General features: G+C 35.4%; 1 protein-coding gene across 1 annotated transcript in view; it reads right to left on the bottom strand.

The window, feature by feature from the left end:
• Positions 1 to 1,629: 1,629 nt before the first annotated feature.
• ATRNL1 (attractin like 1) overlaps positions 1,630 to 23,465 on the bottom strand; it is a gene marked incomplete at its 5' end in the record, with an annotated part of 477,341 nt that continues 455,505 nt past the window's right edge. The window contains 1 exon segment of the mRNA XM_032694659.1: positions 1,630 to 4,141. Coding sequence (XP_032550550.1) covers positions 4,017 to 4,141 — 125 coding nt within the window.

The raw sequence follows: 23,465 nt of genomic DNA on the forward strand, positions 1-23,465 counted from the left end.
TGTCCCAGCTTTGTTCTTCTTATTTAGTATTTAATGAGCAAGTACGGCTGAAGACAGCATGGGAAATTCTGGCCACCTGCAGACAAAGTGGGCTTGCTATTATTTGTTATAAGCACCTAAAATAGCCTTAGATATTCCACACTTTATTCTAGAGATAATCTGAAATAAATATCAGCAAACTACAGTTTTTCAGATAATGCTGCACTTCAGAGACTGAAAAAAATCATTAATTTATTTAATTTTCCCCAGTAATGTCAAGCATTCTTAAGAGGAACTCTTTGTTTACAAAAAAGAGGGATTGTTAATTACCTTTAATAGAGAATTTTCCTTTATTGTCAAGAAAATTTCCAGATGCTTTTTAAAAAATTGGTAATGAAATTAGGTACATAATGATTTTATAATTTATGTGAATACTATGAAAATTATTATGCATAAATATTGAACATCTGTTAAAGTGATCCCAAACTAAAATTCTTACCATCAGGATTCCAGCCTCTACATTAGATTATTTAGAAAAGAATTGTTGCTTCAGATTTTTCACAACAAATTCCATGTCCCAATATGAACTTGTTGAAATGTTTTTGATTTGGGAAAATAAGAGGAAACTCTATAAAGAGAGCAGTCAGCTACGAAAATTTTCAAATCAGATGAATCTGAATGCTCCCTATTAATGGTATATTCATGCCTTAACATATCTAGACTTTGACCTTTTTTAATAAATAATTTTAAGAGTGGCAACATACAGATAACCTTTTTTTTAATAGGTGAACAAACATTTCATTACATTTCATAGGAATGCAATGAATAGAAGCAAAGTGTTATTTATGTGTGCACAAATTTGATTTAAGTAGTTTCAGGATTTTATATAAATATACAAGTAAAGAGAGGTACTGAAGCAGTAAACCTATGCTACCATGGACAGTCTATCTCATATTTGGAATTGTAATTCATAGCTGCTGAACTTCCCTCAGCAGAATCCATGGACTGAGGGGGTGGAGGTTGAATCCTGACAGTCAGAACTTCACTGGGGCTTACTTACCAGAACAGCACTTATTTGGTTTTTTTCATCCAATATAAATCACATTAAAACAGGCCATTCGACATTTTCTGACTCTAAAAAAGGGTTCCAAAGTTAAATCGGAGAAAAGAGTTTTAAAAAAATGGCCTTTTCATGAAGCAATCATAATGTGACAGTTCATAAAACATCTCATCTGATATACAGTGGTCATTACTAAAAAGTTTGCACTTGCCAACAACTAACAAAATGTAGTTATCAGACATTTTAGGCTACTTATACCTTTCAAAAAGAAGGCTGTAAGAGTTATTCTGAAACTTTGGTTTGAGATGTGTTTGCAAACTTCTTGTATTTAAGTGTGGCCATTATATAAGTATTTTTATTTATTTAATTATTATATGAGTTTACTGATTTGCATGCAATCAGGGATCCTGGGAGAAGAACGATACTTTAGAAAAAAAATTCTCAGAGTGAAGGGAAATGCCGAATGATCCCATGACAAACATGCTTTTCTTGTACAATAAAATAACATTTTTACCTGAAAACACAGTAAAATGGCTGATCGTTATTTGCCCATCTTCAGTGTTGCAATAAAATATTTTAATCCCTTTAAAACTCACACCTGCTTTTCAAGTATATTTTAAACTCTGGTTGAGATACAGAGGAATGTAATCCTTTATGAGTGAGTACAGGTAAAACCGTTCTACAGGACCATATGGTCTTTCTGTGGATGGAGTTTCCAGTATATACACAAAACATACACTGTATATTTCTCATGTGAAATGTTTAGGTTGAGGATAATACAGGGTGAGTAATATATTCCAGACAAGTGGTTCTTTCCTTTTCATAAGTGTATGCATCATATAAACCAGTTCCATCAGTTTATAATAATTTGAACAGATTAACTTTAAAACTGGTAGAAAGTTGTCTTCCAATGATGATTTTTTTCCTATTATAAGTAGCACTTGTTGAAAGTTCCCAATAGAAGTTTTAAAAAGAAATTTTTAAAGTTTTAAGTAATATGAGGTCAGAATAGGCAATAAAAGTCACAAGATTGTGATGGCATTCTTTTAAGATAATAATCTTATTTTAAGATATGAAAATACTGAAACAATCATGCCAGTATAAGAATTAATTATACCATAATTCATCAGTGCATAATTTATCAAAACAATAGAGATGGTTAGATGCAACCTAATATTCCTGTATAAGATATAACTACATACTGTACAATCGTTCTTTTTTTTATAATTCTTTTTACATTTAGTCCTCATCCAAATTAAGCTGAGTACTTTGATGTATGAATGGCTTTAGGAAATAAACACAACTCACAACAGGGCTTTATTACTGCTACTGCACCACCATGGCATGCAAGTAACTATGTAGTCAACTATAAACAGTAAAATGTCATCATCTTCCTGAAATAAAAAGAACATAAAAAATACAGATATAATAGTAAACATCAATTATCATTTTATATCTTTCATATTTACCAGAAGTCTATCATTACATGAGACATTTATACCTCTGTATCACTCTCCTGTACTAGTATGGTGGCAAATTTGGAGTTGAGAAACTATACTTTCAACAACCTTGTACAAAACTACTAGTTTCATATTATACTGCTGTCAATGTGTAATGTGTAAATGAGAATACGACACATCTGCTACTTACCCCTTAACATTCTCTTGCTCTTTTATATATATCCATGAATTTTGAGTAAATAAAAAGACTGAGGGCCATTAAAGCTGTTTGCTGGGTTATCTGTTGTGGTTACTGAGCCCCCAAAAGACTAATGTCCTTTGGAAAGGAAACTCTTTCATCTGCTTCTTGTTATTGAGTACTGACTGTGAGGTTCCATACTGGATATTGGATTTGAGAACCACTGTTGGAAGCAACTTGGATTTCTAAGTATTTATTTATTGAATTAATTTATGTAATGGGTATGAAAGTGAGAAGGAGATGGAATTCTGCATCTGGAGGGGGGGGGCCGGAATCCATACGACATTATAAAAACAAAGGCCAAAGTGCTGACTGGGATTCATTTCTCCTGCTTAGAGGACAATATGTAGATACCAGCAAATTTCAATATTGAAATGGAAGCAGGTTGAATAACAGCAAGTTCAACTCTCCTTAGATTTGCAATCTTGGAGACTGTCTCAGAAAAAAAAAAAAAAAGGAAATTTTACTGCAGAAAAAGCTTTTCCATGCTCAATTAATTTTGCTAATCAGTTAGCTGGCATAAAGGACCCTCTCTGTAAAATATATCATTCTGAATTCAGGACAAACTCTTAAGTACAGAGACATGAAAGCCCCCCATCACTCTGCTACAGGACAGATTATGTATATGAGGTGTTTTCAGTGTAAAGAAAAACAATCATGAAATGCTCAACTTATTCTATTTTAATGGAATTATCTTTCAAATATTAACATGTGGTGTTCTTGGGTTACACCTATGCTAAGTTCAAAAGCTGCCTATCTATTTCAGGCAATGATAAAAGAACATCTAAATCCAAATGATCCTTTTTAGTTCCTGCTTGCTGGAAAGAAATTTTCATGCTGATTACAAGGAAGGAACTGTACAATTCTTGTTGTTACATTAAGCTATACAAAAATTTCCTTTAGTTTTCTGGAATTTGCTCAGTTTTCACTTATACAATTTGCTTCTACATTACAAAACAATGTAAAGTTTTTTGTAGTTGTGTTCAAGGATTTTCTCTGCTCTGATATGTTCAGGATTAAGAATACTAGGTATTTTATTTAGTATTTTGTTGATACCAGGATCCACTCTTTTTATTAAAGCTCATCAAACATACTCACACCTTCCATAAGTTTGTTCTGCTTTGGGGTATAGCAGGCTGTGTGATTAGAACAGAGCACAGTACCTTATATGTTCATTCATAGGTTTGCCTCCATAAAAAACTGAGGCTGTAGTAGAGCTTTCAATGGAAGCCATTTAAAAAGAAAACATTACAGAATATACAGCTGTAGTTTTTGAATCTCAGACACAAGTTCCTTGACGTGTTGAAAGGTGATGTTTTCGATTTCTGACTCCTGAATTCTTATCTTTACAGTCCGCAGGCTTCTGTTGTGAAATGTCTATCAGTGCACTTGCAATTGCAAGACCTGTAAGATAAATAAAGGAAAAACAAAATTTAATGCTCAGCTTTCTTGAGAAGAATTCCAGAGCAGTGTGATGGTTCCTTTCATGTCAAGTTTTTGTACTTTCCCAGAAGTGATCAGTTTTATTTCAGAGTTAGATAAGAAGTTCTCACTTTCTGAAATGCTACCTGGTGAAGAAACAGTGGAAGGAAAAAAGTGCAGTTAAGACAACAGACTGGAAATCAGGAGAACTGACTTCCATTTCAGTCTGTTATTGATTTGCTGTGTGATCTTAGCATGACCCCTCTTTATCACCATTTTCGTGGTTATATGGACCAGTGGCTCTCTGACAAAGATTTTCTCTTATTAAATGTTTGTGCATTGTGTTTAGGAATGGATAAAACTATCCAAAAGTAAGAGAGAAATTGAGACTGAAGTTAGAACAAAATTGTATCCTTGAATATTTGCCTGTGCAATATATATGCCTCCCTAATTGGGGAATATTCAAAGGTTAGTATTTACCATGAACAAAAAGATAAGAAAATGTCTTTCCAGAAAGCACAGATTACTGAAAAGGCAGTGAAACATGATGATGTTGGCCCGGGTAAATTCTATATGTTGTCAACTCACCAAAACTCTTCTTTTTCAGATTCTGGTTAATTTGTTGATATGTCAAGACCTTTTATTATCCTAACAGGGTATTACCAAGGGCATGGACAGGCATGCTTAGGAATCATAGAATATCCTATGTTGAAAGGGACCCACAAGGATCACTAAGTCCAACTCCTGGCCCTGAACAGGACAACCCCAAGAATCACACCATGTGCGTTGTCCAGATGCTTCTTGATCTCTGGCATCCTTGGTGCTATGACCACTTCCTTGGGGAGCCTGTTTCAGTGCCCAACCACCCTAACCTTTTCCTAATCTCTAACCTAAACCTCCCCTGACACAACTTCAGGCCATTCCCTCAGGTCCTATCACTGGTCACCAGAGAGAATAGATCAACATCTGCCCCTCCTCTTCTCCTCACAAGGAAGTTGTAACTGCAATGAGGTTTCCCTTCAGTCTCTTCTCCAGACTGAACAGACCAAGTGACCTCAGCTGCTCCTTGTTTGGCTTCCCCTTTATACCTAAGAAATTAGTAGGTTGAGAATTTATTCTTCCATTTGCTTGTTACTTCAGCCTTTCTAGAAATTACTGACTTCTGCAGATATCCTGTGATTAGAACGTGCTTAATACATGGCAGTTCTGAGTTTTTAAGTTCACATAGGTGATATTGCAACCAAATGAATTAGGAGTATTCACATTATTCAAATGTTCTACCGCAACAAAACCATGACATCTACATATATTCATAATGTAGGTAATGCTGCCCAATACATATCGATTTCCAACTACTCTACAAGGAAACATTTGAAAATACTTTTCACCATGTCTAATAGGCTGTTATTCTCAAGCCAATATCAAACTCAATTTATCTATTACGCAGAATCCAATTTTGCAATATTTTTCATGCAGTCTCTTGTCACGGCACTTTTCTACTAAGAAACTGTGCAAAAATTGTTTTTCACTTACAAGTGTTGCTACAGTTTTCTTTCTTAGTATATGCTATACAGTCAGATTTGGTTCAGGTTTCCAGTATCCTGAAAAAAATCTATGCTATTGCATCTGTAACACTACCTTTCTTAACTCACAAAAAAAGTTGCAAGAATTAATTAATGTGCATACAGCTTTTCGAAAATGCACGGCACTGTAAAATGCTAAGTACAATTATCATTGATACTTTTCTAGATGCGTAAGAGCCAAGATTAATCAAGTAATTTTTTCTCACATACACAGATATTTCCTGGCATGAGCTAGTGATGCTTTAAATTGGACTTTTGACAAATTAAATTTTTGAAATCATTGAGGCACCTTTAAAGTATTAGCAGTATCTGGTACTAGCAAATTCAGGGATAAAATCTAAATAACATTTTAATGATTGCTTACATGTAATCCCATCTTTAATATCTAGGCTTAGGGAGTATGCTAAACAGAAGCAATGTTTTAGTAAAGATTATTAGTAAAGACAATTATTAGTAAAAATTTTCCACCTTTTATAAGATATTTTAGAATATATTTGGAGCTTTTAAACTAACCTCTCTTGACATGACAATTAACAAAACAGAAGAACTATTTCTTTCAAATCTAACATTACATACTGGCATATACTGGCATGTTTATGGAGTTCCATTAAAATTGAATCACTCCAGAAGATCATTTTTCAAAACGTCACACAAATCATCTGATGAAATTCATTTATTATGTTCTCTACACCCAGCGTAGTTTCTTGTTATCAAAGCAATACAATTAACTGGGGGAACAATTCATTATTTCAGAGTGGCAGTCTAAAGGAATTTCATTTACCAAGTCAAGCTTATGCAAAGACACTTTGAGCAAGCAGAATTTACATCAAAATATAACAGAAAAAAATTGCTGTGACTTAAATATTCAATAAAAGAAAAGAAACAAAACAAAGCATTCCCTTGATTTTACAGGTTTTTTATCTAGATAACAAATGTGAATACATTTATAGTCATTGAAGTTGGAACTGTAAATCGCAAAGTGATTTATATGTGTTACCTCAATTCCAAAGTAATTACATTTACCTGCCTTCTCTGAGGGCTGCTATTTAAATATCTTACCTAATATCCAAACTGTTATTTTCCAAATCAGTACATGGTCTCCGGTTGCTTCTGACTCTTGAGTAATATGGAGGAAAGGAACAATGGAATCAGTGTGTATCCCACATGGAGAATCAATAGGTCACCTTCACTAGGCTAATTTCTGGAAATCCAAGCCTAGCTGCAGAACCAGACCTATTTTTAAATTTAGTTTGTTTTTCTACTAAATGTTATAGGAATAACCTGACCTAGTTCTATGCAGATAAAACTATCTCTAGCTTGTTTTAAGGATATGTATGCATAGATCATTAAGAAGTGAACCCAGTCAAATACATAAGTGGAAAGTATATTTTTGTAAGAGGTAATTGCATCCACAGTGAGAAGAATACCAGAGAAAGTAATATGAACTTATCTTTAGCAGAACTATTGTCTTTCCTAATGGAAGTTAAATGGTAACAGTTTATTCTCAGGAAGCGTCTAATCATAAAATTACTGGTGTGTGAATTGTTTCCCTTTTTTTTTTTACAATAATGCAGAACCATTAATAAGTAGAGGAATAAAATACAGCATATCAAATGAGATTACCTCGAAAAGCGCATTCCCAATTTATATACAAACAGCACTTTAATTCTGCATTTGAACAAAAACATCTGAAAAAGTCATTCATTTTGAGATCCTCTCCTCCCAGTCTCTGTAAAAACAGGCAGCACTATATATTTTAATTTTGCAGCAAAACAGCTTCATTAGGCGTGAAAGGTTAATTGCAGGTTTAAGTGCAGTTCGGGGAGCAGTGCACGGGTCTGTGGTGAATAGCACAGTCTGCTACAGGAAGGCTGAGTGCTATAAACTGTTTGCCCTGCTGAAATGTTTTACTACCTCATTTACTAACTGTCTTCTTTTACTGCTTGTATTTGTAGTTCTTCTAAACCTTTAATAGCTACAGTTTTATTTCACTGTAATCAGATTTAAATGGAAATACCCATGCTGGGATGTTTAAACATTTTTCCTCTGATTGTATACAGCTACAAAAAAACACCCCTTACATTGAAAAAGTTAGTCTTACATGCTGGCGTGCATATTTAAAACCTTTTTTCCTCCCCTATTGTTCATTTTAATGAGAAATGCATTGAGTTCTCACTATCCCCTTTGTTAAAAGTGAGGGAACAAAAAATGACCTCAGATTCATGGTTAGGCAGGTAACTAGAAATGTTTTTCTCAATTGAATATGTATTATTCAGACATAACATTTGGATAGATGTCTTCATTTGATTAAATTTCTACACATGCCATTGTTATGCAGAATCAGAACATTCAGAAACCTGAAGACAATAAAATGAGTCAGGTAGATCAATTAGATTTGTTTGACATTTTAACCAAAATTATAGTCACTGCTTAAGGTGACTTTAAGCAACGAAAATAAAATGCCAGCTGCCATACAGAGACTTAAACAGAAAAGACTGGGTAAATGCTACACTATTAAAGTCATGGCTTCACCCTTCAGTGCCCAGAAGTCTTTGTGTTACTTCCATTTGTTTATTCTTTAAAGACATGTTACTGTACCTGCTCACCTCACAGTGGACAGAGTCCTTTTATCATAAAGGATCTATTATTCAAAATCTTTCCATTGTAGAAGATGTAATGCCCATGGATATCTGCAGAAATGAATCTGAGCTGTCTGAAGATATACTAAGTGATAAGAATTACAGTCTGTGATGCCTCATGAAGGTGACCATAGCACGCAGTGAAGCGCCAGTGAAGATAATTTCTTGCTCATCAATAAAACTACCAGTTATTATGTGGGGAATTTTAATGAATTCTATCATTTATCAATATTTCAAGTCTATAAAAGTACTGTTTTATAAATACACAATGTATATTATATATGCATAACTGACCTTTGTATACACCCCCCTCAGTTAATAATGAAGTTTTGTATTATCTATTTCTTAATTTGATGAAGTAGATCACATTCACCATAACCTTTATGAATGCATACTAGGACTGCACACATTTATTCTTCATAGAAACTAAATATGTTAATTATGATGTGTATAATAGTGGAGGAACATAAAATTCTAGATGATTGTTACTAGGCAAGCGTTTCTGAATACCCATTGAAAAAATTCTCTTAGTTTCTATAAGACATTGTGCTAGAAATAGTCTTATTCAATTTAGTTTGGTAATATTTTCAAGATTTTCTGGTTCTTCCTGTACTTTTCCTGTGTTCTCAACCAAACTGTCTCCAAGCAGACCAACTTATGCTTAATTTTCATGACTGAAAAGGGCAACATGTCATTTGTGCTACATACTCCTTTGCTATAGTCAAGTCATGTTGGGAGATATCCAAAAGGTACAAAAAATGGAACCAGAGTAAAACTTGGTATTCAAAAGCATGATCCACAAAACCTCCTCCTAAGCAAGTACAAACCTGATACTCAAGTGCCCACTTTCCAGGAGACAAATTAAGAGTCATCTGAAGTTCAAGACTTCAGATGACTAGAGGAACATATACATGGCTAGAGGAACACAACAGATCTAAGTTCATTTCAGAGTCAGAAAACAGTAAAATCCGTCATGTGTATCCAAGTTTCCTGATCTGGCAGGTGTGCCTAGACAGTATCCAGAGATCGCAGACTTAGTCACAGAGAAAAATAATCATAAGCAACTGCCAAGAAGAATAAATATCTTCATAACCTGTCATATTGAATGTTTTTGTATTTGAATTAGATTATTTTTAAAGGACAAGCTGACAGCACCTCAAAATCACAGCCTTTTTATGGGCTTCTCTTCCTGTTTGGTGCATGAATGTGTATTTTAAGTTGACACCACTCTTACTATAAGAAAGATATATTAAACAAACTAAACTAACTAGGAAATTACTTTGGGGAAGTAACCCCATCATTTTTTTTTTCAGTGATAATTTTTGCTAGATGGGAAGACAGCCAAGAGGCCAGGAGGTACGTTTTTCTTTTCTTATGCATATAACTTAATTAAATAAGTAAAATACGAGACAGAGCTTAGACCATAACAATAATAAACTAAATAACAATTGTGTGGAATTAAATAGCCACACACTAGTAGAGGGAAGATGTCATGCTCCTTTTTATTATATCTTTGCTATTTAGTAATAAGAGCTATTTATAAGGGACTAAGAAATTCTTGTTCCCAGAATAGACTTATAAATTAACTGCTGCCAGTTTGTGGGAAATACAGACTACACAATAAAGTGCCTTTTAAGAAAGTTCAGCCTTTCCCAAACTTTCTCATTTTGAAAAGGAAATGGCCCTACATATTTGTGTGAAATACTTGTGTTCCAAGGGGCCAGTAGAGAATTTTTTTTTAGTATGCATTTAGGCAGTTCTCCTTCCCTTTCAGGGTGAGATATCTGTAGTTTAGTCTGTAATCCAGGTCTGTACAACATCTGGTCCCTTTAAACTATCCAGCCTGCCAGTGGCTAAGAGACAGCACGAGCTTTCTGGCGTCTCTGAATATGGATGTGCAGGATTTGACAGTGCACTTTGGGATATCTCAAACAGCATCCTGTTTGCGCGTCCTAGGGAGGAGTTGGAGACACTGCGGTAGTGGGATTGGGGCAATCTAATATTGATTAACTAACTGAAGATTTTTTTCTCCCACTCTCTTTTCTCATCTCGAGCCCTCCTGAAACACAAAAATCATAGAATAATAAAATTGTTTACATTGGAAAAGATCCTTAAGAGTCCAGGCATTAGCCTAACACTGCCAAGTCCACCATAAACCATGTCCCCAAGTGCTACATGTATAAGTAAGTATTAAATACCTCCAAGACTGGTAATTTCACCACTTCCCCGTGCAGCCTCTTCCAAATCCTGACAATGCTTTTGGTGAAGAAGTTTTTCCTGATAGTCACTCTAAACCTCCCCTGGTGCAACTCGAGGCCAATTCCTCTTGTCATATTGTTTGTTACTTACGAGAAGACCCAATCTTGCTACACCCTCCTTTCAGGTAGTTGTAGAATGATAAGGTCCCCCCTGAGCTTCCTTTTCTCCAGACTAAACACCCCCAGTTCCCTCAGCTGCTTCTTCACTGATTAATTTTAAAAGGAGCTAATATGAGACTATTGCATTTAGCTGAACTGAATTGTCAGACCTGTACACTAATCCAACCTGTGCATCTTGCCCAGGGAAGGCAGCACAGATGGAAGTAGAAATGCACTTACTCTAAGAAGGCGTAGAGGAAGGTTGAGATCGTGTCTGACCTGAGCTGGGAGAGGACTCCTCATTTGAAACTGCATAAGAGATGATAGGCAGGGAACAGCAAGTCATGGTGGGTCTTGATGATGAATGATTATACTTGAGCCAAGGGAAAAAGAGAAATTATTTCTTGATAAAAAATAAATAAATTAGAGAAAGATCTGAAATAAACCTGACTAAAACAGTATTAGTTCAGTGTGGCAGTAATGGAAAAGTAAGCTGCAGAGAAGCAGGGTGAGGGCTTTTCTTTTGAGATGCATAGGGAAGACAGTGTTTTGGAGAAGCTTCAGCAACAGAAATCAGCAAGATGCACTTTGGTGGTGAGGAACACAAGGAATGACAGTTAAAGAATACTTAGGCAAGACTGGAGGAACAGGGAGGGGCAATAGTGTCATGAATCAAGGGAAAACACTGGAGTAAAAATTAATAGGAAGAAAGGTAAAATGCTGTGGGAATGAAAAATGACTACATAAAACTGTTCTTTAACCTAACCTGTTGGTCAAGGGTAAGCCAAATACAGGTGTATGGGTTCCACTATTAAGATTTCCACTACAGACAAATGATTTCTACATGAAAAGAAGTCAATGCACTTTCTACAAATAAAGGGAGAAATTGAACTGCAGATACTTTCCCAAGATCTCTGACACCTTACATTGACAAAAAAAATCTTTAAATTGGAAGAGTAAAGAATACCTTAATCTATAATGCTTAAACAACATTACTAGGTATATTATCTATTTCTTGGACCCAAATACATTGGGGCTTTCTAGTAAAACTTGTCACAGACTAGTCCAGTGATAATATGACAGACTAAAGACTAAAAAAGGAGAAATAAAGAAAGAGATCTGTAGTTGACTACCAAGTCTGAAGATAAAACTTTCTTCTCAAAAGCTCTTATTTGACTTCAGATATTAAAATTGTCTTGGAAAATGGTTACAGTTAGACTAGTTTAGTAAGAGTTCCTAAAGCTGCAATACTTGTCAGAACTAAATTTCAATTAATAAAGCAGTCATCACATTTAGTCAGGAAATAAGCTTTCTCACACAATAGCAGAGCTAAGATAATTAAAGCATTTAATGTTTTTATCTATGAAGATTTACCTTGTTACAAGTGATCTATTGTTAGACTCTCATTTTATTCCATTACTGTAATTTTTTGCCCTTGGACCACATGTGGTCATTACAGAAATCTTAGAATACCCCTAAATATTCCACTATCTTTCTCAACACATTTTATACAAAATAATGGCAGATTTTTGTATGAATAATTGCATCCCATAAGACTTTCTCTACTCTGCATTTTTGAATATAAGTTGTGGAGACTCAAACAGGTGTATCAGCAGTGAAATGTTTACATTTTTAGGAGGGGGGAAAAGCAAGTTTAGAGGTTATATACTATTTTCAGAAACATCAATCAAGTGCATGAATGGCGAATCAGCTATAGTTCACAAAATATGTTATTAGCAAAATTAGAATTTTGTTTTTAACCAAATGAATGATATTAAAAACACTTAAAAAGGAATATTGTAATTAGAATATGTGCAAACCTTATGCAGATTAATTCGTCACTGCTCTGCCACTGCAGATTAAACATCATGCGTTAAAATGCAAGTAATTACACATTTTTCCATAATGGACAGTAATATTTGAAACATTTGGATTACATTTTCAGTTTGATTACATCTCCTTTCAATTGAATCATTTATCCATATGTTATGAAGAACATCTCTATTCTTGTGATGTTGTGCAGCCGTTTAATTTGTTTTCAAGAAAATCACTATAAACTAATTTGCTACTCTGCAAGAATTTGGTGAGATGCATTAATCATGCCAGAATCTAATTTGGTCTTCTAAACCTATTTCTTTAGAAAAGAAAAAAAGCCTACTTGGAGTAGTGAAGAAGCTCTATTTTCACTTACTTTCAGCAATACCTGATTTAATACAAACAGAATTATAATGGGTTTTGTTTAGAAGTCAGTATCACAGTTGTGACCCATTTGGGGTTAGTTTATGAACCTCTCTGTAGTAATTAGACACATTTGGATTGCAGAAGTCTACTCAGCCTGGCCCACTCGAGGTTACTGGTATAACATGATTTTACTCTTTGTCTCAATCTCTTTTTATTTGGATTACGGGTGCAAATCAGAGAAAAAATGAAGATGTGAAGCTGTAAAAAATTTGTGAGCTTGAGTTACAGCATTTTTAAAGCTTTTTACTCAAATCCATTCATGCAATTGGCTGCTTTAACCACTGCGATGAAAGTTAAAGCCTTACTACACATCATAAGTAGGATGAACACCTGTGGGACAGAGATTTATTATCTGTATAAACAGAGCGTGATTGACCATTATTGCACTGCTGAACTATATTTCATGTAATTAAGTAATCAGAATATCTGCACATGTGTGCGTGTGTGTGTGTGTGTGTGCAGATCTGTCTATATTTGGGAAACAGAGAACAGGTTGGAACACAACTGAGCAATCAGGAGAACAGTTAGAAGGAGAAAAGGCAGCAGTTTTCACTGGAGTTTGCTTCCCTCCAGAGGGGCCTTACTTGCAAGGGGTGATTTAAAGCAGATCTCTTTCTGTCTGTAGAGGAAATCTGGGGTGATAAACCTCACCAGGTGAAATTTAGTTTTTATGAATACCTCCCTGATGTTCCATCTGGGTGATAACAGATTTGCAGCTTTACTACTCTCCTCCTCAAGACAAAACACACCACCTTAAAGACAATAGGTTTAAGGACCTAAAAGGGGCCAGTTCTGCCCATGATGGAGATAAAAGAAGACTACTTACATTATCATTTACTTTTAAGGAAGAAGATTAGAACAATAGCCCTCAAAGATCCTTTTTCTCTCTCTTGCACCTTTATTTGCAGGTGCCAGTTTTTTTTTTTCACTGTCAAAAATTTTTTTTAAACTAGAAAGTATTGAAGATGTTCATATAAAGAAATTATTACAGTTCACCAGAAATTCAATAGGGTTGCAGGTTAATCAGTAGTAGGTGTGATATTGAATTCTCATTTAAAAGTATTGCTTTTGAAGGTTGATTTGTCCATTTCCACCCTACTGGTGCAACATATCGTCACTCTAACCACTGTTTTGCTGCTAATTTGTTTCTGGCCAAATAAAAATGCCAGTTTTCAGTATTCTGCTGATTTCCACAATTAGAGATTCAGAACATCCCCAGCTACATAGCCAGCAGTCACTCTGACAAAACAAACGATCTTGGGAGTGTAACACAGAATTAAGCCAACAGGACAGAAAGCGTGCCAAGAATTTTGAACCATATCACTAAAGTGACAACTTTAGGGTCCTCAGAATCTCTGACATAAGGGTATTTGTAGTTTCAGTACAATTAATGTCTGAGAACAATGAAAAAGAAAAGAAAAGGAAAAAGAAAAAAAAAAGAAAAATACACAAATGCCCTACTGTCAGTATTAGGGTGGCTCTGTCAGCAGAGCCAGCATCAGCTTATACAGAACATTGATTTTTATTAATTCCAGCAGAAAATCTTGGAAAATGCTGAAAAGTTGTCACCATAAAAAAACATTTAGAGCCTGAAAGATTTTATACAAATTGCCCTACCAGAATTATGGTCAGCACTGAAGGAGAATAATTTTGAATGGGAATCCAGGTAAACTACCCAGCTACTCATTTATTCTTTACTGAATCTTCTATTTTTCACTGAAAACACTATGTTCTGACTATAACAGGCAAAATGACAGACCTGTCAAATTGTATGGAAATAGGATTCCATTTTAAACACTGACTATTTCTAATTGATTACATACACTTACTTGGTCCTGAACAGTCAATATAGATAAATATCAGCAAAATTATAGCAGAAGAGCACCATTTCTGTTTGTGTGACATATGCAGGTAGAGCAAATGCCTGAAACTGTGAGATAGTAATACAATGACTGGTATCACTGTAAATATATTACATGCCCTAGGCATGTGTCCTAGTTTGGAGAGGAAGAATTAGAAAACTGACAGTACATAGTCACAGCTTGCTAGCTACCTCTATGTGTACTCAGAATCAACAAGTAGCACTCATTGTCCCATTCACCCATTAAATAAATTAAAATTTCTGAAACCCCCTCCCCCCCCCAAAACAAACAAAAAACTCTATTCTGGTAAAAACATTACCAAACTATAACTTTTGCCATTTAAAACATTTGTCTAAGTGCCCCTGGAAAAACCTGAGAAAGATTCTCCTGACACACCAAATTCAGGTTCCATGTTTCTCCTTTTAGAAACAACATTCACCAGGGATACAAGAACCGCAAAATATTCCTCTCTTGAGATCAAATTTGGTATAAATCTCATCCTGATTTGCACATCTTCTCTTAATACAGCAAAATAAGATCTCTAACTCATGGCCTGTCGAACAGGACTCATGCTACTAAATGGATGTGAAAAATAAAGGTAGAAATCAAGTGAAAGATACAGTCCAGAAAATCTCACAAAGTCAATTTCTCAACAATGTGAGCTCCCTGAAGAGGCACTCAATGAAAATACACTGTCAGATACCGAATAGTTACTGCAGCAGCCCATCCTCATCACCAGTCATGCGAGTAAGAAATGGCAGAAATGAAACCAGGGAGATGTGTTAAGAGATACATATTGCTTGGAGTTTTCCAGTGTCAGGATGGTTCTTTGAGACAAAGGACAAAATTCAGACCATTCTGTGCATTGGTCTTCCCGAAATTTTCATTAAAACCTGATGTACCGTATAAAGCATCTCAGTGTCTTTGTATTCCAGGATGTGATTAGGAGCTAGTTTTCATTTATGCATTTTCAAAAAGCTTTTACTACGTGATGAAGGAGAAACAAACCTTCAGTAGGACATTAGAACTCCCTCACTGCAATTTTGCTAAATCTCCTGTCTGTTTTTTAAAAGCAGAAATTGCATAGAGTCTTCTATTTTCTATTTAACTGCTGGCCTTCACCCCCCCCTATTTTTCCCATATGCTTTTTGATCACATGTGAAAAACTTAGCTTCAGTTCCCTTATTTCCTGATTTTCTATATTTCAATTATACTTTAATGGCTATATATACAGTGATAATGATACAAGAGCGCTATGAATGAAATCTGTTTTGTACTATCCAAGCTTCTGAGAACTGCTACAATTTGAGTTGCTTTCTTCTGTAGCCCCTGAAGTGCCTTCTCTAATATAATAGCATAATAATATAATAATATAATAAACCCTGAATCTGCTCTCCCTTTCAGGTGCAATCCAGCATTCTGTTTCCTATAATGCTGCTACATTATGATTTGCAACTATAAATAATTATCCTAAGTTATAAAGATATAATATGAAACTTTAAAGCAATATCATTAGACACCATACACTTGAGACTCTGAAGCTGCCATAAGCAAACACTGATTTTCATAAAGAATAGAAAAGAACGCGATAATGAAAAGAATAGTTCCTTGCTGCAATTTTGGGTGCAAAGAATGAAAAAAGCAGGAAACCAGTGGCAAACTACACCTTGTTTCTGAAAGGTGGGACACCACATTTTATGACATTTATCTTAAAATCTAAGGGGGAAAATTGGACTTGACAATGCTTAAAGTTCAGGAATATAAGGTATTATGCCCCAAAAGGGGAAGAGTTAGAGACAAGAGGGATTGATATAAACCTCTGTAAGGCCTGTGTCCAGATGTGTGACACTGTGAGTTGATTTTTGTTTGTTTTATCTTGACTGGACAAGCATTCAATATAACGACAGTGGAATATATAGGATTCCTGCCTTTTTCCTACACTACTTTCCAATGTCTTCCTTCCACATAGCCCTTTATTTTCCATTTTTATTTTTGCTCCTTCTTCTTCTGTTAAGCTTCAGCCACCACATTATTTAATTGCCTTTATAAAGTACTTAGCACATAGACTTCCATTAATCAGGAATTCTCTTTGTGAATCTGATGTTAGTTACTAAGACTACACCAATTCCCTTCTACTGTCTTTCATCATTTTGGATTGTACTAGTGTGAGAAGATGGTGGCATGGTAGGTTTTAAAGGCTGCAAACATCCTAATAATCATTTATATATTTGTCCTTCTCCTGACTTTGCATTTCAGTGAGCAATTCTTTTCCAAGAAAAATACACACATCCACTATTACAAAGAGAGATAAAAATAACTGTTCAACATTTGAACTACGACCTAACTATTTCTTTAAGAGGAATGAAATAGATTGTGAACAATCTAAATACAGCCAGCTTTATTTCATCATTTGATTCCCACATGTGCCTTAAGAACAATATTTCCATTCAAGTTTTTAAAAGCTGTGTGCTAACTAGTGCACATTTTTCATGCAACTTTTCATCTTTGATGCGTTTAACAGTGTTTCACTACTCCTGCTGCAAAAGGGACAAAAATGTGTTTTTCTCACTGAGATGGCCTCAAGGATACAGCTATTCTTTGGGACAGTGAAAACTCTTCATGAAGCTGCTTAATGTCCACAGAGGCTGAGGCAGTGGGGTTTAAGTCCTCTCCAGATCCACTGGGGTGGATTTCAAAGGGAGGGAAGTAGGGCCAGGAGGCTCTGGCAAGAACAAACAGCTTTTAGGGTGAGGTATGTCTGTGCTGTTCTCTGATGAAGCTGTGCATGCTCAGTAATTCACAAAACTAGGTGCTTCCCCTGGGATGAAGTCATGATGGAGTCTTCACATTTTCATGTGGCTTCAGTCACAGGAGTCTGACATTTTACACGGGCAGATAGTGATAGGACAAGGGGTAATGGTTTTAAACTAAATGAGATTTAGATTCAGACATGAGATTTTTTTAGCGGAAAAAAAATCCTTAACCATATATGAGCCTGTTAAGAGATCAAAATTGAAGGTCTGACTTTAACAAGCTGATTTTTCACACTTCCCCCCCCTCCCAAAAGATTAGCTCTTTCAAGTCCTATTTTAGAGCTTTCATTTACAAATTCAATGTTTACTGACCTTTTCATACTGGTTTAAATATGAAGACAAGAGATGTGTCGAGGGAAGAAAAATTGTATTAAAATCCTGAGCTTGTTATCTCCAAATTGCTACAAACAAATTAACTAATGCATGCTAATATAGTGTTTAGCTAGTTTGCCTAGGTCTAGTGCAATGACTATGTTTCCTAATGCCATCATTGAATGAGAGATGGACTTGCATCACACCGTAGCCAGGACAGCTCTCCTTAAAGCATAATGTGCTTAACACTTGTGCATTCCTCATTGAAAACAATGTAAGTCTATTTAGACTACTGACCTTATTTGCAGAAGACATATTTTGAAATCAAGGTATGTTTTGAGTTACTGAAATATTGCAATATTAAGCAAAACCAGAATGGATTGGTTTTGGGCAGGTGGATGAGGATGGAGCTACAGACATTTCACACTACTGTGTTCTGCATAAACTTCATGGGCATTGACCCCTCACAGCAACTTCTCAGGGGGAAATAGCACGGAAAGTACTTGAGTTAGTGGAAAATTCTGCCCCCTCCCCAGGACTGTTCATAACCTCCATCCTCCTTTGAGGAGAAACGTGACAGACCAAAGAGACATTGCCTGTGGTCTTCCCAGAGGATCACACTCCATGGACACTCAACTGGCATGTCCAGTTCCAGTGCTTGTAGGCTAGGTTATGTACATGTTTGTACACCTCTCAGTGTAATGAAGTCTCTCACACAATGAGGACTCTGAAAGCCTTGAGAATATAAATAATAATCAAAAATCTCCAGTCATAAATAGAAATCAAACTGGTAGCATCACCGGTACTAGTGGAGTTTTGAAATGACCACAAGGAAGCTGGTACAATATCATTGGCATGATGTATACTGAACCAGCTTGGAAAAAGTAATCTGAAAAAAACCCAGATTATAATGAATGAACCTTTATTCCAGATATGAAAATGTTTCTGATACTGACAAAAGGAGGTAAAATATTTATCATTCCAGGATCACAGGGGACACACCAACAATATTAAGTCATGAGAAATTTTATTTGTGAATTGGCATTGTTTTCTGTCCCTTGTGTTACCACAATGATAAATACTTTCCGTTGTGTAGGAAAGAAAGACGCTGGTTGTTCATTACACATATATTCATGCCACAAGTTTTTGAGATGTTTGGTTAAATTCTCATTAATACCAGTGTTTATATTAAAGGTGCTAATAAGCATTTGGGGTGGGGGAGGCGTGTTGCTTGGTGTTTATTCCTCTTCCACAGTTTTATTTGAGAGTCTCCTTCATGGTATTTTATTTTCTAGGGCAGATGAAACAAGATTCAGTTATAAGAGTTCTTAGGATAACTGTTGGGAATATTGCAGAAGCACAATGTGATCAAAGTGGATGGAAAAGCAATCCCCAAATGACTAAGGGCAAAACTGTGCCAGCCCCAGAATTACAGAAAGAGCTGATGTGTATGAGACATATTAAACAGTTGCATTTGAATTTTTAATACAGAAAATAAATGTCACAGCATTTTCATGAAGAATCTATTAGTCTTGAATGCAGCTCATCTGCTAGTCCTTGCTGTGGATTGTACCATTTACTTTTTATCCATCTTTAACTCCTGATGAACACTCAAGCAATTGCAATGTCTGATAGGAGTTATGGACTTTTTCATATTTTCATATTTTTCTAACATTTTATGTTTTCAAAGGCTAGCACAGAGCCTTCCAGTGATCACATGAGAGTTAACATACTCTGTTGCCAACATTTTCAAATGCAAACAATACCTCCTGGTCTGGGCAATTCAGGATGAATATGGTGCATGACTGTGCCATCTAATGTGACTCAGCTTTGAGAGCTTCAGGGCTTGGCTCTGCCTTTGGTGCCCTAAGTACACAGGGCGGAATGTTTTTAGACAGTAAATACTGAATGTGTAAATAAATATATAACTAGTAATCTGATTTCCAAAGATATATGAGCATGACCCCCAGAAAGGATTATTTTTAAATGATATAATTCTGTGCATGCTCTGAGTGCTGAGCAAAAATTCCTAGAGCGCAGCCACTTTTATTGCACAGATTTCAATTCCTAGGTTGGATGCACTTAAGAATAGTATTTAAAATCACACAGAAATGTATTCTATGTATGTTACATTTTACAGCATGCATGGATAGAATGGCTCTTCAGAATAGCATAACTGGTTTTCATTTTCTTTTGGAGTGCAATTGCTATTACTGTTACTCAGCCATCTCTCTGTAACCTCCATCAGCCCCCATCAGGGATAAAATATACACTGTGTTGAGCATAATATGTGAGCACTGCAGCAAAGAGTTTTAAACAACTTTTCACTTTGCTTAAATGTTCATGTTAATAGAAACATACTTTCAGACCTCCTTAACCCACAGGCTTTTAAATTCAGGCTGAACATGAAAATTTAGCTAGACTTTTCTTTCATGTAATAGCCTACCAAGCAATAAAAGTTCTGCAAATCACTACCAGCTCTCGGTTACACTGTGTAGTTCAGAGGCCTCAGATGATATTTCTGACATCCTGTTACACAGTTACTTTCAAGTAGCCCTTTGTGAATAGCTCTATTAATGATGTATAAGAAAGAACACAATCTACCCTACTCCTGCCTATCTACACTGGTCTTGCATTTTTAACACAAGTAAAAAAAATACTGTTTTATATTAAAAAATGTCAATATAAATGCTTCATAAATCTACAGAGCAATAGGACTGCATTAATCAACTTTGGGATTTTATTTTGAGAGAACTGGGTTAAATTATTTTGAAAACTGGTATATGAATAAGTCACAAAATTCAATTACTTGAATTAGCACAAATTTTCCAGGAAACTTTTAGGACATACGCAAAAAAACTTTTGTGTAGAAAATCACATGTACAGATATTACAACCAAAAGAAGTTTCCAGATTTTGATAGATTTCAGGCTGGATGTGTCAAAAGGTAAGCCCTGATGCTGGCAGGCAGTCTCCCTTGAAAATTTAGATTCCATTTACAGAGATCTTCAGGTAAACCAATTTCTACTTTCACCTCTGCCTCCAAATGCTGGTCTCAAAGGACTTCATTTCAGCCAAGACCTGTCAAACCCCCCAAATGCTTTTCATTACTGAATTCATTCTGTATGTTCTGTCAGCTGTGTTAAAATAATAAATTCACAACCAATTGTTTTTTGCAAAGGGAGAGAACAGCTTGAACTCATCCCTAATTTCATTATTTCAGCATGTAAATTTTTTTTTTACATATTTAAAATTGTAGTTTGAAGTCTTTGCTTTCTATGCCCTTTATGGAGTCTAAAATAGCAACAGGTTCAGAGAAGTTGTAATTAAAAATCATTCTCAGTAGAATGACTATGAGACACCAGGGGTATACTCCAGTCACTGCATCATTAATATTAATGGTAATTCACTCACAAACATCCAGCACAGACTAGGTGCCCTGGTGATCTTAATTGGTCCTATGAAATAATAAAATGATTTTTTACATTCTGATGTACATGGGGGGAAATTCAGGACATTTCTAAAATTCCTATAGAGGTGATTTTCTACACTTTTTGTCAAAATCAAGGGAGGGTAATATACAAAAGTCATAGTGATAGATTAAGAAGGCAACAATGATTATTTCACCCAAAAAGAGTCTTTTAAAATTGTGTGTGTAGAAAAGGAGCTTAGTTTGGATGAAGTAGTTGCAAGAACATCTTGATGGGGGACAAGAAAGCAATTAACAATGAAAAGTCACTGATGCAAAAGATAGTCCTAGAGATTAAAATTTTATTGAAACAAATGCTTCTCCATTTGATCATAATGAATTGAGATGAAAGATCTGCAAAACCAGTTCACTGAACACATGAGAAGAAAATAATAATTTGTTACCCAATTATAGCGCAAAGCTTTCTGCCCAACATACTGCTCTACAGTATTAGTTAAATAGAAATAATCTGAATAACACAATACGAGAATTAGGCATAATATTATTTGAAACTGTGATATGATAATTATAAAAATATATACAGATATATCAGTTTTTACAGGACTTTAAAAACACAGGAAGAATATGCTTTCTCCTAAATGGATAAACAACATATTCACGGGAATAGAGGTGCAATGGGCATAGCGGGGAGAGATGAAGCTAACAGGGCAGGGAAAAAAGGGGCAGTGGTGGAGCTAAGCTAAACATGGGGCAACTGGGAAATAGTCTGAAATAAGATAAATTGCAGAGACAGAACTGTGAAAGACAGAGAGAGAACATTAGGAAGCAAAGATTGAGAGAAGTACATTACATGTGCGGGAACAGATTGCTTACATTAGAGAAATCCATCAGATCAAGGTAGATTGTGTTTTTGTAATGGGGACAAAGATCTCATATTCATCCCATCTGCCTTTAGGCACTTATCTGAGATATCCAAATCTGGAAGCTATCCTGTCAGATATGAAAAATCAGCAGAGATTCATGTCCAAAGAGGAATCAAGACTCTAGGTGGGCTGAAATGCCCTTTGACACAAGTGTTAAGAAAGAAACGTAAGCAATCACATTAGTAACACATCTGAAATAGTATGCACAGATGATGTGAAACCTTTGGATTATATGGAACTACTATAAAAGAGATTAAAGCAGGGAAAACCCAACAAAAATATCTGGAAAACCAGGTGTCACGGGAATTGCTATTGAATGGTTTTTTTCTTACAATGCCCCCAAACAGGTCCCACGCTCTCCAGTCTTGCCTTTTATGGGAAAATGTGGCAATGACAGAGGTGGGCACAACAGAACAGTCAGCAGTGGTGAGGATGGCATCCGTAGCAAAAAATTATGAAGTTACATAACTGGGAGAATAATATGGGATATACCAAAACCAGAGCAATGGCTTCAGAAAGGCTCTCCAATTCATAAGTCAGGGAAGAGGAAGGGATTTGATTACATTTTGGAAGCTACAAAGGCTCTTTCACCCTTTCAGGAAGACGGATTTAACACAATGGTCTAAACCCTGAACTCAGGAAGCCTAAAGGAGGTGAACTTAAAGGAACTTCGATAAACAAATCATCAGAGTAAGTAAGTCAATGATTCACATTTAAACTCTCTAAAAAAAAAGGAATCAAACAGATGACCTGGAAGGTCAACAAACTTGGAGGCAGATCACCAGAAGGGCCAACATGAGAGAAAGGCACTGAAAGGAACGTACATAGGCGGGAGTAACTACAAAAATGCTAAAACACCTTATTAAAATCAGTTTATGTACACAAGTATATATATACACATACAGAGTTTTTCCAATTGAACATATTTCACTAATAAAGTCCTCAAAATTTATTCTGTCAACATCAGCAACTAAAGAACAAGAAAAAAATATTTCAGTATTTTCAGGAAAAAACAAATTATTTGAAAATATGGATTTCTTCACTGTCTAGTAAATAAAATAATTTTAGCAAATGAAAACAAACTCGTGAAATAAGCCTCTAGATGAGAAAAACAAAACTGAAATCATCAAATTGTCATTACATTTTA

Source organism: Chiroxiphia lanceolata, chromosome 8 (assembly GCF_009829145.1).
Source record: "Chiroxiphia lanceolata isolate bChiLan1 chromosome 8, bChiLan1.pri, whole genome shotgun sequence".
Taxonomy (NCBI): domain Eukaryota; kingdom Metazoa; phylum Chordata; class Aves; order Passeriformes; family Pipridae; genus Chiroxiphia; species Chiroxiphia lanceolata.